Source organism: Callorhinus ursinus, unplaced genomic scaffold (assembly GCF_003265705.2).
Source record: "Callorhinus ursinus isolate GAN/ISIS: 27379988/994484 unplaced genomic scaffold, GSC_fseal_2.0 scaffold7, whole genome shotgun sequence".
In the NCBI taxonomy this organism is placed as follows: domain Eukaryota; kingdom Metazoa; phylum Chordata; class Mammalia; order Carnivora; family Otariidae; genus Callorhinus; species Callorhinus ursinus.
Window position 1 is genome coordinate 74,332,384 of NW_027397069.1, and position 15,557 is coordinate 74,347,940.

Consider the following 15,557-nt stretch of genomic DNA (forward strand, 5'->3'; position numbering starts at 1 on the left):
AATAATTTAAAATTTTTAAATGTTACTCAGGCAAGGCCACCCTGATCTTCTCATGGCGAGGTGGCATTGCTGTCAGCTGGAGCTGGGCTTCTCCCCTGATTCTGGCTCTGCCCGGGTCCTGTCTCCTCTCACAACTGTCCCAGAGCCTTTCACACCATTTATTTCAGCAGTGCTTTTAAGACTGTTGTCTACACATTGGGGAGGGTATGTGCTACGGTGAGCGCTGTGAATTGTGCAAGACTGTTGAATCACAGATCTGTACTTCTGAAACAAATAACGCAACATATTTTAAGAAAAAAGGAAAAGAAGAAGATAACAGGAGAGGAAGAAAAGGAGAGTATGTCAGAGGGGGAGACGAACCATGAGAGATGATGGACTCTGAAAAACAAACTGGGGGTTCTAGAGGGTAGGGGGGTGGGGGGATGGGTTAGCCTGGTGATGGGTATTGAGGAGGGCACGTTCTGCATGGAGCACTGGGTGTTATGAACAAACAATGAATCATGGAACACTGCATCAGAAACTAATGATGTAATGTATGGTGATTAACATAACAATAAAAAATTAAAAAAAAAAAAGACTGTTGTCTACAAATGGCAGCTTAAATAACTTGAGGAAAAGGAAGGAATCTGCAGGTCTGGGTAGCTATACCGCAGGTCTCAGTGGGAAACAGGGACTCACCTGTCAGGCTGTGGGTTTTTCTTGTTTTTACTCCCAGCTTTTTACTTCGTGTCAGTTTTATCCTCTCAAATCATCTCTTTCCATCACATGGCTGCTGACCTCTCCAAGCGCCCTCTCCAGCTTGACCACCCAGCAGACCCTGAGCCTCCACCTGGAAGGTTCTGATGACTCTTCCTGGGCCGGGTGCCCTTCTATGGATTGTCACCTGAGAGCCCAGGAGGCAGGAGACCCTTACCTCTTGAGCCCTCTGAAAACTTCAGGCTGCCCTGTCCATTGAGTCCAGGATTCCTCCCATTTAAGTATAAGCGGAAAGTTGTTCATGCAAGTATTGTTGGCGAACTCCAGATTACAGCCAAAGGGAAAATAAGGACCTAGCCTATTGCGGAGACCGATTAAAAATTTGCAAAGAAACAGTTTCCAAGTATCATGACAAGGTGCTTCAAAGGCTTAGGTTTGGGAAATTTGATGCAGTAAAGACTACCCTCTCTTGGGATGCCTGGGTGGCTCAGTTAAGTGTCTGCCTTTAGCTCAGGTCAGGATCTCAGGGTCCTAGGATCTAGCCGTGCATCAGGCTCCTTGCTCAGCAGGGAGTCTGCTTCTCCCTCTGCCTGCTGTTCCCCCTGCTTGTGCTCTAACAAATGAATAAATACAATCTTAAAAAAAAAAAAAAAACTACCCTCTTTTATGATGGTACCTTGAAAGTTCAGTGTGAAGACCCGTCACATTGTGCTCATCTTGTCAGAAAATCGTCACTAAAACAAAACTTTGTTCTAGGAATTACTGTGTGGTTATATTTGTTAAGTATAGTGTAAAATAAATTATTTTCCTCTGAAAAACAAACTGAGGGTTCTAGAGGGTAGGGGGGTGGGGGGATGGGTTAGCCTGGTGATGGGTATTGAGGAGGGCACGTTTTGCATGGAGCACTGGGTGTTATGCACAAACAATGAATCATGGAACACTGCATCAAAAACTAATGATGTAATATATGGTGATTAACATAACAATAAAAAAATTTAAAAAAAATAAAAAATAAATTATTTTCAAGGTAAAGCTCTGGTCAACTTTATATGTGAGGACTCCCAAACTGCTGTCAAACTCTTGTTCACTGTTTTCCATAGCTACATGCATGGAGATCCACAGAGCGAATGAAACAGCTCGAGGAGGGAGGGGCAGATTCAAAGCAAATTCAGGACTGAACCCTGGAGTTCTCCTAGCTTTGGAAGACAGAAAGATGCAGAGCAGTCTAGCAAAGGAGGTTGAGAAGAGGCTAGTGAAGCAGTAAAAATATTTCACTGAGAGTGATCGATTCTGTCAAACTGATGGTATTGACAGCACTGATTAATTTTGAAGGGGACCTAGGAACTGCAGTGGACTGAAGAGAAGGGGGGTGGGGTGAGCAGCAAAGGGTGTTTTAAGATGGGAAATCAAGAATGTTGTAGTAAACATTTCTGGTTGGCTGCTAGTATCCCCAGCTTGTTTTGATGACCCCCCAAAATTCCATTTGTCCAAAACTTTTCTTTCTCTGACCCTGCTTTTCTACTATGATCCTAGTTTGTTAGAACGATGATGCTTCCAGCTTATCAAGCTTCAAGTGTTAGGATCTTGCAAGCCTGTTCCTTGCTTAAAACCCTTGCAGCGTCTCCATATTGCTCTCAAAATGAAATCCAAGATCCTATGTAATCTGACCTTTTAGGTTACTTCTCCCTGTTCTCTTGCAACTTGTGCTCAACCACACAGGCCAACTTTCCTTTCCTTTCCTTCTTTCCTGCTGCAGGGCTTCACACATGCTGCTACTTTTCCCTACCCACTCTGCTTAGCTAACACCCTCTCTTCCATCTGCCCTAGATGCCTGGTTTGTCTGCCCACCCTACTGGCCCTTTAAAGGAAAGCAATATTCTGATTTCCTGGAAGAACTGACAGCCCAGCTTCAGGCTCAACCAAGTAGTATCACAATCCCCAACCCGTGTGGTGATGGGCGTATGACCCGTCAAGTCAGCGAGAGCCCATTCTAGGACTCTGGGAACTGCTGGGAAACACTTCTTTTCTGGGTGTGCAGAGACGCACACCTGGAGCTCCTGGCCACCTTCTCACACGCGACAGGAACGGACCCGAGCAGGAGAGAGCAAGAGTGAGCTGAGGTGTGACAACTTGGAGCCGCATCAGCCAGCTGGGCCCGCAGCCAGCTTGCTCTAGCCCAGGACTCTTTGTTAAATGCTTCATGAACTTCTGTGCTGTTAGCTGGAGTTTCCTTGTTATTTGAAAGGAGCTTCGGGTCTCAGGTGAAATGTCATTTTGTTATTTTCCCAAAGGTCCTCCTCCTTAGTTCTGAGCACCCCGTTGTCATCCTTCACAGTACCTGGTAGAATCTGTAAGAAAATACTTCCGTGTAGATTTAATTTTTGTCTCTACTATTGGACCATAAACTCAATAAGGGCAAGGATCGTTTGCTTTTGTTCATTACGCAGATACTTAGCAATTTAAGTTCTGAATGAATTCGTGCTAACATCAAACATGAGAGCTCACTGTGCTAGGCATAGTTCTAAATACATTTCCTGAATTTCCTAAATACAATAACTAATTCTTAGATCAACTCTTATGAAGTAGGTACTACGGTCCCGACTCCGGATGAGTGCATTGTGGCTTTAATGACTTGACTTTCAGGGCACCTGGGTGGCTCAGTTGTTAAGCGTCTGCCTTCGGCTCAGGTCATGATCCCAGGGTCCTGGGATCGAGCCCCGCATTGGGCTCCCTGCTCCGCGGGAAGCCTGCTTCTCCCTCTCCCACTCCCCCTGCTTGTGTTTCCTCTCTCGCTCTGTCAAATAAATAAAATCTTTATATATATATAAAAAAAGACTGACTGTCCTTTTCCCTGCCCCATTTCCCACCCCAGATCTGCTTGGCGGCCTAAGATCTCTGGGACTTGGTCCCTCACCTGTCCCTTCTGCCACTGTGGCAATTCTCATCCAGGTAACTGCGGTGGCATCAGACATTACTTTTTATCCTGACCCCCAGTCCAAACAGTTCTTCAGTGCTCCATTGACTGTTCTTCCTTTTTCACGTCCCTGCCTTAGTTCATGCTAGAGCCTCTATCTGGAGTACAAATCCAACCCAACCTCTTTTGAGGAGTTGGACAAGCTCAAATGCCATAATCAGTAGCAAGTGTCTTTGTCATGACACTTTCCCCTCCACCTTTCATTGCATTTGCACTTCCCATGACTAGACTGTGAGACATCCGAGGAGGATCCGTATCTGGGTCAGATTTCTCTCTACTGCCGGGCAGGCCCCTAGTAGCTGCTAGCGGATAGGCACTTTTCAAATACATTTTATCCCGTGGCATCGTACTGGAAAGCGAGAGGAGTTAAAGTCATCAGGAATACTACAAATTCTGACAGTTCCCAATAGTCACTCTACAGATTTTGAAAATGCCTCAGGAGGTTCACCTATTCACAATGGAAACTGCTGTAATCTCATCAACTCCTATCTGAAATTTTCTTAGGAGCTGCTAGCTTGGACAGGGAATTCTGACAGCCGAAGGCACAAAGCAAGAGGGCACCAAATGCATTTTTTCTTCTTTGTAAATAGCTCTTCACTGAATATTCACCATCAGGCACATTCAACACCATTTCATTGGCTCCTCCCAACAAGTTTTCGGGGCTGGTAGTAATGAGAACACCTTTCTACAATAAATTCTGCGTAACATTCTCAGGTTCATGATTTTTGCTTAGTAAAATTATTTTTTAGTACTGAGTATTAAAATTGCTTTTTAGACTTTATTCCCTTGCTATAGGGTAAGAAAATCCATGAATAAATATACTTCCTTCAGGCTTGTTCCACAGCAGACTCCCAAGAAATTACAGCTGTTGGCAAAACAACCTGTATCCAAGCAATAGAACACAACTTGGAACACACAGACCGTGTTCGACTGCTCTGACCCTCCAACCGGAAGCCAGGACCATATCATTTAAGATAGGCGTTCTGGTTCGTATAAAAACTGAAACCGGTCCATACTCAAGACGATGCACCTTGGCAGAATCAGTTGCAGAGGATTAACTTCCCTAAACGAACAGTAACCTGTGGTGTGGGTGGAAGCCAGGGTGTAGAGTTGAGGATAAAGTAAACCGTGAAAGAACACTACTTTTGGAAATGTCTATTTCAACATCTGTTGAGTACCTAGGTTCATGTGACCCACTTGTGACATGCTAGTTAAAGCAGGCTTCAATCTCATCTCTAAATGGGAACTAGTCTCTGCAGCTTGGTTGGGAAGGTTCAATGAGGAGACACACAGTCGAGTTCCTCAGGCCCAGCACAACCCAGCACTAACTGCATTTCTGATGAGCTGTTTCAGGGTGTGGCCTTCTCAAAGTCTGAGGACTCAAGTCTGGAATTTGAATAGCAAGAGGCAGGCTGAGTCCAGCTCTTTACTGAAGAGTTAACAGTTTAAGTTTTAGAATTGTAAACCTAAACTAACAGTGTAATAGCGCTCTCCGCCTCACATGCGCACGTGCCCGCACACACGTGCCCGCACACACGTGCCCGCACACACGTGCCCGCACACACGTGCACCCACCACCACTGCCTCAAACATCACCCGAGCGAGTGATTACTGTGGGTGTAATGTTTCGTAAAATCTAAATATGAATGTAACAGCAAGACTCCCTATTAAAGATCTGGTAAATAACCTAAAATACCAAGTTCACATACACTGTGAGGAAACTCAAAAGATAGGCAAATTATAGGCAACACATGAGCAAGAACACATACTCCAAAGGGAAAATTTCAACTCCAGAAATACCTTACGAGCAAGAGGCCGTCAGGATACTAAGCACTGAGCACTGTGCTGTCACGGTGACCATTTATTTCTATTTTATATTTGAGGAAACAGCTCAGTTACTTACCCATAAGCCATACTTACCAAAGCCAGAGGCAAATAAGGACTAAGTACAAGTCGTCTGATTCTTAGCATTATAGTCAATAATAAACCCATCAGGCAGTCTTTAACTTACTTTTGGTAGAAGACTGAAATCTTTAAAGTAAAAATCCCATGTTGGAACCAAGTAAATAAACTGCTTTAAAACTACTGGGAGGGGCACCTGGGTGGCTCAGTTGTTAAGCGTCTGCCTTCAAGGAAAAAAAAAAAAAAAAGCGTCTGCCTTCGGCTCAGGTCATGATCCCAGGGTCCTGGGATCGAGCCCCGCATTGGGCTCCCTTCTTGGCGGGAAGCCTGCTTCTCCCTCTCCCACTCCCCCTGCTTGTGTTTCTTCTCTGGCTGTGTCTCTCTGTCAAATAAATAAAATCTTTGGAATAACCTGGAATTAACGAGAGAGCCCTCATTGTAGTTCACACCGTATCAAAAACTGGCTTACGAAGGTCCTGTATTTAGTTCTTGCCTTCTTCCTCTGCATAGTAAATCGGTGTCTTCCCCCAAGTAGGAGGGTAACCATGGCTCTTCTCAAAAATCAAAATCAAAATCGGTTTAAATTACTTTATGACTGACAGAACTCAAGTCTATCTAGTCTGAATGAATAAAAAAAAATCTAAGGGTTTGGGGTAAACTTCAGAGGAGAAGAGGCACCAGATATGGGTTCTGGGCTGATCTCTGCCACCTGGTGATGGGCTTTGCAACAGAGACACCAATTCCACGGAACCATTACATTTAAAAGGCTGCTTCTGTTATGTACAAGATAAAATGACCGCAATCTGACTGAAAATCACTGCTAGCACCTATTTTTTCATTTTGGAATATACGTTTTCCATTTCCTACTGTAACAGACTATGGTAATTTAGACTCACTACACACCGGCCATACTCTAGAAACTTTAAGATGGGAACGTAAGGTAAGGGAGCCACAAAAGATGTGGCTTCAGCTCTGACTACTTTATAGCTAACAGCTAGTATTTACTGTTTCTTACAGGTCAGGCCTCTGGAAATACTTAATCGCCACAATCCCATGGGCTGTCCTCGCCATTTTACAAATAAAAACAAACAGATTCAAGTAACTTGCCCAAGGCTGCAGAGCTCCTGGTGCAAAAATGTTTAGGCCAGCTGGTCTTAACCACGACGCATACGGACTCTCCAGATACTCAGATACAAGCCAGTCCCCGGCACCAGTAACACCACATATCAATAGCCTCTATTTACTCAACTTCACCATATCCCTGGCTCTGCTCCCAGATCCCAAGATTCCTCTTTCATCCATTTTTAGACCTTCAAGGTAATCCTCTCCACCTTTACCCTAAGTGCTAACCCTTGTTTCCTCTGTACTGGTTCCTATCTTCCAAATGCGCTATTCTCCCCATTTTTCAAACATAAAAAGCCCTCACCGTGGCACCCATTCTCTTTTTATGTCGCTGTACCTTGCTGTAGGCAGGCCTATTTCTTCGAGCACACACAGCTTCTTCAACTTGCCTCAGCTCATGCTATTCCAAAATGCCACCTCACCCTCGTTCTAACCGCAGGCAACAGTCCAGGCCACAAACTTGCCCTCTATTTCATCCCAGGGCTTTCTCACTCTGCCCCATTTGGGTTTAAACATACCAGCCTCCACTACTCAGCATAAACCCCAAATACTACATTAAACCCTGTTCCCATGCCTTCATAAATTTTCACACTCCAGCTGATTGCACACATGTATTTAACAATACAATTTTACAAAGGATGCTAAGAGCACTTTTCTTCGTATTTTACAGAAAGACCAGAAACATATGGACTTTCTTTAATATCCATATCGTACGTAACACAGCCAAATCTAATTCCTAGATAGACGCATTACAATTTGCTTAGACTTTGAAGGCTTAATGGCAATGATGAGGGGAAGAAAAAGAATTTATTTTACATAACTGAATGAAAAATAATTCAAGAAATAGTAAATAAAATTTAATATGGTCTCAGGCGCGCTGAAGGAGGTGGTGCCCGATTTGGAGGTGTGATTGCTATATCCAGATAGTCTCCTATTTGGAACTTCTGCGACTGCAGGGTCATGGAGTCATCAGTCCCCTTCCTCCCAGACATGGTGCTGCCAATCTCCTTTACTCTGCAGAAAAGGAGACCCAACTGTTAACGGATCACAAGTCAATGAAACTAAATACGCACTGCAAAGTAAACACGGGACTGGATTTGCTCCATTATGTTATGGCACGGTTAAAAATTAATTATATTAAGCTACATCAGATATTAATAAAATTTACATTCCCCCCCACCAAAGAGATTCATTAAAAGGGGAGGGGTTATCCCTATCAATTAAAACATATAAAAACCAAAGTGATTATAGGAATTAAAAATCAAAAGTTACCTACCGATAGCCAGGCCTTTTAGGATCTGTAAAAACAATTGCAAAATTGAAGTGTGTGCCCTTCTTTCTAGCTTCTGGGTAGACTTCTTTTACTAAACTAGTCAACTCTTTCAAAGTTGCATCCATCCTGAATTTTTTAAAAAGAAAACATTACATTTGATTAATCGACAATATAACAATAATATTGACATATAATGAGTTAATTATGTGTGTCTGAATTGTGACCTGTTAGAATTGTGGCTGTCAAGGTCTTATACTTGAGTTAATTTTATTTTTTATTTATTTTTTTAAGAGTTTATTTTTAAGTAATCCCACACAACATGGGGCTCATACTCACAACACTGAGGTCGAGTCGTATGCTCTACCTGAGCCAGCCAGGCGCCCCTATACTTGATTTTAAAGCAGCTAATAATCCTATCTGCCCCCATAAACTCCCCTTACCAGCCTCAATGATTGAAATGATGAATTATAAAGTCAGACTATTAGTGATAAAAGGGACATCAGGGATGGGCGCCAAGTGGGTGCAGCCACTCTGGAAAACAGTATGGAGGTTCCTCAAAAAGTTGAAAATAGAGCTACCCTACGACCCAGCAAGTGTACTACTGGGTATTTACCCCAAAGATACAAATGTGGTGATCCGAAGGGGCACCTGCACCCCAATGTTTATAGCAGCAATGTCCATAATAGCCAAACTATGGAAAGAGCCCAGATGTCCATCAACAGATGGATAAAGAAAATGTGGTGTGTGTACACACACACACACACACACACAATGGAATATTACACAGCCCTCAAAAAGGGAAATCTTGCCATTTGCAACAACATGGATGAACTAGAGGGTATTATGCTAAGCAAAATAAGTCAGTTAAAGAAAGACAATTATTATATGATCTCACAGATATGTGGAATTTAAGAAACGAGGCAGAGGATCATAGGGGAAAAGAGGAAAAAATGAACAAGATGAAACCAGAGAGGGAGGGAGACAAACCATAAGAAACTCTTAATCTCAGGAAACAAACTGAGGGTTGCTTGAGGGAAGGGGCGTGGGGGGATGGGGTGGCTGGGTGATGGACATTGGGGAGAGTATGTGTTGTGGGGAGTGCTGTGTGTTATGTAAGACTGATGAATCACAGACCTGTACCCCTGAAACAAATAATACATTATATGTCAATAATAAAAAAAGAAAAAAAGATAAATAAATAAATACACCAATCCAAAAAAAAAAAAGAGAGACTTCAGGGATTACATCTGCTACCTTTTGTTGCTATGTAACATCTTACTGGCCTAGTGATTTACTTCTTTAAAAGTAACTAGTCCAAATTAATCCACACTATTAAAATAATTTTATTTCCATATTTCTAAAGCATGTACTTTTCCACATTTCGTCATGTCTAAAGTTGGAATGCATCTTAGAATCAGTGATAGGAAAACATTTTCATAAAGATGTATTTTTTCTAAAGATGGAATCTTAAGAGTTTTACAGCAGATAGAGCCGCAAGACCAATGAAACATGAAATTTTCTTTAGGACTAAGCATAGATTCCTTTCACAATACATATTCTTGTCCTGCAAATATTTATTTGAACTCAGAACTTAAAACAGACTTTTGAGTTAACATGGCACAACCTGGAAAAATCTTTCGAAATATGAGCATCTTGGAAATCGTTAACGAACCCTAACAGTGTAAATTTTATAGTTTTCTTTCATGACAACTGGAAGAATGAAATGGATGATGTGGAACTGAAACAACTTTGCCTATAGGGGGCTATAAAATGAAAACAAAGGACAGATACTCTTTGAAGAGCCTTCCCCCCCAAGCATGCCCTGGCTCTCTCCTAGTACCATCAGAACTAACACCACTGGGGCATCTAGGTGGCTCAGTGGATTGAGCATCTGACTTGATCTCAGCTTGGGTCTTGTGTTCAAGCCCTGCATTGGGCTCCACACTGGGTGGGAGGCTACTTAAAGAAAAATAACAAAAAAAACCCTCCCATCACCCACTTCATTGCTCAGGCCATAAACCCGTAAGCACTGTTAAGTTCCTCCCATCTTTATCCTGTTGTTTCTACCTCCCAAATACAGATCATATCACTTTCTCCATTCCCCACCATCACTGATTTCTACCTCATTATTTAACTGCCTTTGACTCATCTCCATCTCAGTTTTTAAAAAGTTTCTGTATAAAACTTATGTCAAAGTGACACCTGTCCCCACCACCAGGAGAGGAGACCAACCACCTGGAGGATAGCAAACAGCACAACAATGCCTTCCACCAGGAGCAGCAATCCCAATCCCAGGATATCAACCCACTGCATTAGTTTGCAGGTGCTGGGGTTGCCAAGACAGACACAACTCACAGAGACAATGGAGGGAACGATGCTTTACTTGCACTGAGAAAAGACAGCATGAGATCTGCTTCGTAAAGAGTGCAGGTCTTACCCTGTAGCTGATGCCCAGATAGTCTGCATGCACCCTTCTTGTGCTGCAGGTAAAAGACCTCTGAGAACAGACACTGCAGGTCAGGTGCCATACAATGGCACACAGGCATAACAAAGAACACATCAAACCCAGAAAAGGGAAAGATACTCCCAAAGACATCTGCCCAGCACAGGATTTGAGGGCTCTTTATCTCTTTGCAAAAAAACACCCAAACCAAAAAAACCTTTCCAGGCCACAAGTCGCTCTTATGTGGCCATGCAAGGAAGAAGTGAGAAGCTGTGCATAACTGCCTTTCTTCACTTGACACATTTCCATATTATTTAAAGAGGGGGGAAAGCCACATGCAAAAATGTAATAAATTATATCCCAAATCTCACCAACCAGTAATAACCAGTGATGTTAACATCACTGTAGGTATCTTTTTACATATACACAATGCTACAGAAAAAAAATCTTAAGATTATCAAGCATTATTATACATACTGAAGTTACAATACAAAACTATAATTCATGTTTCAAATATTATATATTTTTTAAATAAAATTTGCGTTTACTTAAGTTTAACAGAAGAAAAAACAAGTAAAATTGAAGGAATTATAAAATTTCAAATAAAGATTCAGTTACCCCTATCACCTCCTAATTTTGTAACTTTTTATTTACTCTGTCAGAGTTCTATTCTGCAACAATTCCCTGGGCTATTTTTTTATTTATTTGAGAGAGAGACAGCGAGAGAGGGAACACAAGCAGGGGGAGGGGGAGGGGGAGAGGGAGAAGCAGGCTTCCCGCGGAGCAGGGAGCCTGATGTGGGGCTCGATCCCAGGACCCCGGGATCATGACCTGAGCCAAAGGCAGGCGCTTCATGGCTGAACCACCTAGGCGCCCCTCCCTGGGCTATTTTAACCTTTGTCCCGATGAAGTCTGAGGCAAGACGGATTTTTTTTTTTATTTAACCTGATCTTCTGATGTTAATTATTCCACATCAGTTATCCCCTGGTCCACCTACATATTTACGATGTATACCAGAAAGCATTCTTTCTTCCTTTCTAAAAATACTTTCCATATTGTCATCTTGTTCCTAACAAACCTGGGGAATTTGGTTTACATCTGCTACCAGCTCTGACAGTGAAATCTCCTACAAGCTTCCAACCTGAAGTCCATCTCCCTAGACCAACAGGTGGGAGTGCCAGTGCTGCTTTCTGACCACTAGTCCAAAGCTAGAGTACATGGATGAGGAACACAAGCGCTCTCCTGGGACTGAAGTCTTTGCTGTGAGGCTTAGTTTTGTGTGTCAGTTTGGCAAAGCTACAACCTGTTATTCAATCACACTAACGAAGGTGTTACTAGAAGGTATTTTGTGTATGTGGTCAAAGTCTATAACCAGTTGGCTTTAAATACAAATTATCCTAGACAATCTGAGTCAGCCTCATTCAATCAATCTGAGTAGGCCTGATTCAATTAGTTGAAAAGGACTTACGAGCAGAGCAGAGGCTTCCCTGAAGAAATTCAGGCTGCTGTGGGCAGTCTTAGCTCTTGCTTAAGAGTTCCAGCCTGGCCCTTCCTTAAGAGCTCGCCCCATAGACTGGGGACTTAGGTGTCTAGACAGCCCTCAGAATTATGTAAGCCAATTCTCTGTAATAAATCTCTTCATATAGATCTCCTACTGATTCCATTTTTCTAGCTGAACCCTGATACAGCTACCTAGGTAATTCTCTTTCAATAACCTGTTCAATGACCACCCAAGCATAGGAGACTGACCACTCCTGTGGTGTCTGGCTCGTTCCCCTAACTTCATACCGTGCCTTGAACTTTGGCAAACTCAACTCACTTCTGCTAGGCTCCTCCGGACTCCATTCCTTTTTCTCTGACTTATTTCCTGCCTACTTAGTCCCTCAATCTACTTCTACAAATGGAGAATTCCCAAGATTTGTTGACTATCTTCCTTCAGTACTGCTTCTGGAAAAGGGGGCAGGGCTCTGTGCTGTCACACCAACCACTCAGTCTTTTAGAATCTTTGTCTTTTGCCATCATTTTGAGATAAAACATAAGGCTATCTTTCTTTATTTGGTTGCAGTTCAGGGATAGGACAATTTAGGGCAGAATTTTTCTGCAATTTTCTTCTGGATTAGGAGTAGAGGATCTCTGGAACAATCTCACTCTGCCATCTTCACCCTAAAGTCTTAATTATAATTAGTATGTATTCATCTGCTTTCTCCATTAGACTGAGCCTACTGCAGGGAGGGGCGGTACCTTCTTTACTTCATACCCTCAGATTCTAAGCACAGCACCTGGCAAATAGGAACTCTTACTGCTGGAAGAAGTATATAATTTAATCTCTGAACAGAGGTTTTCAATACATTAGTAACAGTTCTTCCTCATAAGTTACATCAAACTTCCTGGAACTTTATCCTGGAATGATGCACTAAAATCATACTACATAAATTTAACAAGTACCTACAAAAGACAAATAAGGTCTCAATCTTTAAAGAATCGAGTTCTACTATGCTGGACTCACAGTTTAAAATTACACACCCTTCTGGGACTATAAGATGGTGCAGCTGTTGTGAAAACCAGTGTGGCAGTTCCTCAAAAAGTTAAAACATATAATAACGATATGATCCAGCAATCCCATCTTTAGGTATATACCCAAAAGAACTGAAATCAAGGACTCAAAACAGATACTTGTATACCCAGGTTCATAGCAGTGTCACAAAGCCAAAAAATGGAAACTCAAGTACCTATCAACAGAAAAGTAGATAGACAAAATGTGGTATATTGATACACCGAATATTCAGCCATAAAAAAGAATGAAGTTGTGTTACATGCAACAAGATGGATGAACCTTGTAAATATTATACTGAGTGAAATAAGCCAGACACAACAAATACCTATGAGTCCACTATACAAGTAGACACAAATATCTAGAATAGGCAAATTCATATAAACTAGATTAGAGTCTATCAGGAATGGGGAGTTATTACTTATTGAGTACAGAACTTCTGCGGGGGGGGGGGGGGGGAGAAAAAGTTTTGGTAATAGGTAATGGTTGCACAACGTGAATATAATTGACGCAACTGAATCACAGACTTAAGAAATCACAATGGCAAATGTAATGTTATATATATATCTTTACCACAAGACTTATTTTTAAAACTATTAACCTTTTACTGCTACTAAACAGTCATTATGATGTCAAACTAAAGAAATACATGCAGCTCTAAAGATACGCTTGCAATATGTAATGGCCCTAGACAGACTTGGGGGTACAGAGGGTACACCTAAGAGATAAACATTCAGGGGCAAGCCATACAGGAAACACACATCAGAAGCTTTTCCATTAAGCACCAGATCAGAAATCAATTGGTTTTTGATTTTTTAATGTTTAGCACCCAAGGCTTAATATTACACAGAAATGCTCTTGAGGATAAATATCCCATGATTTTCATTTATTTGACTATGAGCCCCTTAAGGGCAGCTACTGCATTTTATTTATCTGCATATTATATTTGTACCAATCAGCCACAACAGTGATAGCAATCTTGGGTGAGTCAATTCTTCACAACCCAAAACTTGGAACATTAAACCTAACAGTATTACAAGATGGGCGAATCCCCTTTTACCTAACAGCTAAAACCTCTAACTTTCTGAGAGGTGGGCCCAAAGACCCCGAGCGAGAGAAAGCAAAACCAAGGAGGGTATTTCTTCACTGGCACAGGGCATTACTTAATGTTAATGCCTGACCCCCCCCCCCCCCCCCAAACTAGCCACCACCCCCCTTGCTCTCACCAAGTGTAGATCTGCAGCTCGCTGGACGGTACATTTCCGCGGGAAAACTCGTCCATTCGGTGGTGACGGCCGTTATTGGTGGTGAAAACACGCAGCAGCAGCGGGCACGTCTGGGAGCGAGAGGAGGAAAAGGAAGGACAGAAGTTAAAGAAAGCGGCTGCGAGTCCGGAGCTCCTTTCCCCTCTGGAGACGCCGCGGCCTCCGAATCGCCCGGGGAGCAAAACACCGCCGCCTTCCGCACACAGGCCGCGCTCTCCGCCCCGCCGGGCCCACCTCCACCTCTTTTCGGACCCCATACTTTCTCCCGATCGATCGGTTTCTCCGGCTCCTTCTTAATTTCCTCCTGGGTAACGCGCGACTCCACCGCCATCTTCCTCCTACGGCCCGCGAGACGCTCGCTCTGACCTCCGACCCCTGCAGCGAGCATGAGAACGAATTCTCTCGCGAGGAGAAGCTCGAGGCTTTATAGAAGACCGGGGAGGAGGGGCGGGGCGTTTGTTGGAGCAGGCGCAGTTCATTGTGCGACGCGTGAGCCCGGGCCCGGCAGCGCCGCGGTTTGCGTCCTCAGAAAAAGGCGGGCGTTGGCGTCCGGGGGGCGGAGTTTCTGAGGGATGCTCTCCTTGGTGGGTCTTTGGTGGCCTAGGAACTGAACTTCTGCAATGTTCACAGGCCAAACGAGCTTGAGGTGGCATTTTTTCCGCACGTAATGAATAAGTTAAGCACTCTTAAGAGTAGTACAGGAGGTAAGTGAGTAAGCAAAAACATGACTTTATTAGCAAAGTATCGAACTCTTTAATAAAGGAATAACAAGTTGTGAAATGGACCCTTGTATGTGGACCCCTGAGTGAAAACAGAAGAGCCTCTGCAAAGCTGAGGGGAAGACAGAATGCCTTGTAGTAAGTGCTCACGAAATAATTAGTGATCTGTACTGGGGAAAAGTGAATTGGATTCTTCGCACACCACAGCGGAGCAAAGACCTAAATGTGAACAACAAAACTAGAACTTTGTGGATATAACATCGTAAACTATCTTCATGATCAATGGATTGGAGCACCAAGAAAAAAAATTAATAAATAAAAAGCAAATCCCAGGATTAAAAAAAAAGGAATACATGATATAAAAAGCACTAACCAGGAATACGTGATATAAAAATTGCTACTTTATACAGTAGAACAGAGATGGAGAGCACTGGGGATGATGAGCAGATATTAAGAGGAGTCCAGAGTTCTCCAGGTGATGGGGAGCCATTTAAGTTTTTAAGTTTTTTATCTTGTTTCTGAGCAGGAAAATGACATGAGAAGAGTTATCCTTCAGGGAAACATTAGATATCTTTGACATTGTGTGTGAAAGACTCAGGATGTAGGCTCTTA

The 15,557-nt window shown here is 42.8% G+C and overlaps 1 protein-coding gene across 2 annotated transcripts; it reads right to left on the minus strand.

Annotated features, from left to right (window-relative positions):
- Nucleotides 1-7,292: 7,292 nt before the first annotated feature.
- SAP18 (Sin3A associated protein 18) lies at nt 7,293-14,643 on the minus strand. Of its 2 annotated transcripts, XM_025875200.2 has the most exons (4): nt 14,486-14,643; nt 14,188-14,297; nt 7,971-8,093; nt 7,293-7,708 (listed from the first exon to the last, which is right to left on the minus strand). In XM_025875200.2, exons 1-4 carry the CDS (start codon nt 14,612-14,614, stop codon nt 7,552-7,554), a joined length of 519 nt encoding a protein of 172 aa, XP_025730985.1. In that variant the 5' UTR covers nt 14,615-14,643; the 3' UTR covers nt 7,293-7,551. The 2 variants fall into 2 exon arrangements, with proteins under 2 accessions (XP_025730985.1, XP_073750890.1); XM_073894789.1 differs by lacking the exon at nt 14,486-14,643 and having other exon boundaries at nt 14,188-14,483.
- Nucleotides 14,644-15,557: the final 914 nt, after the last annotated feature.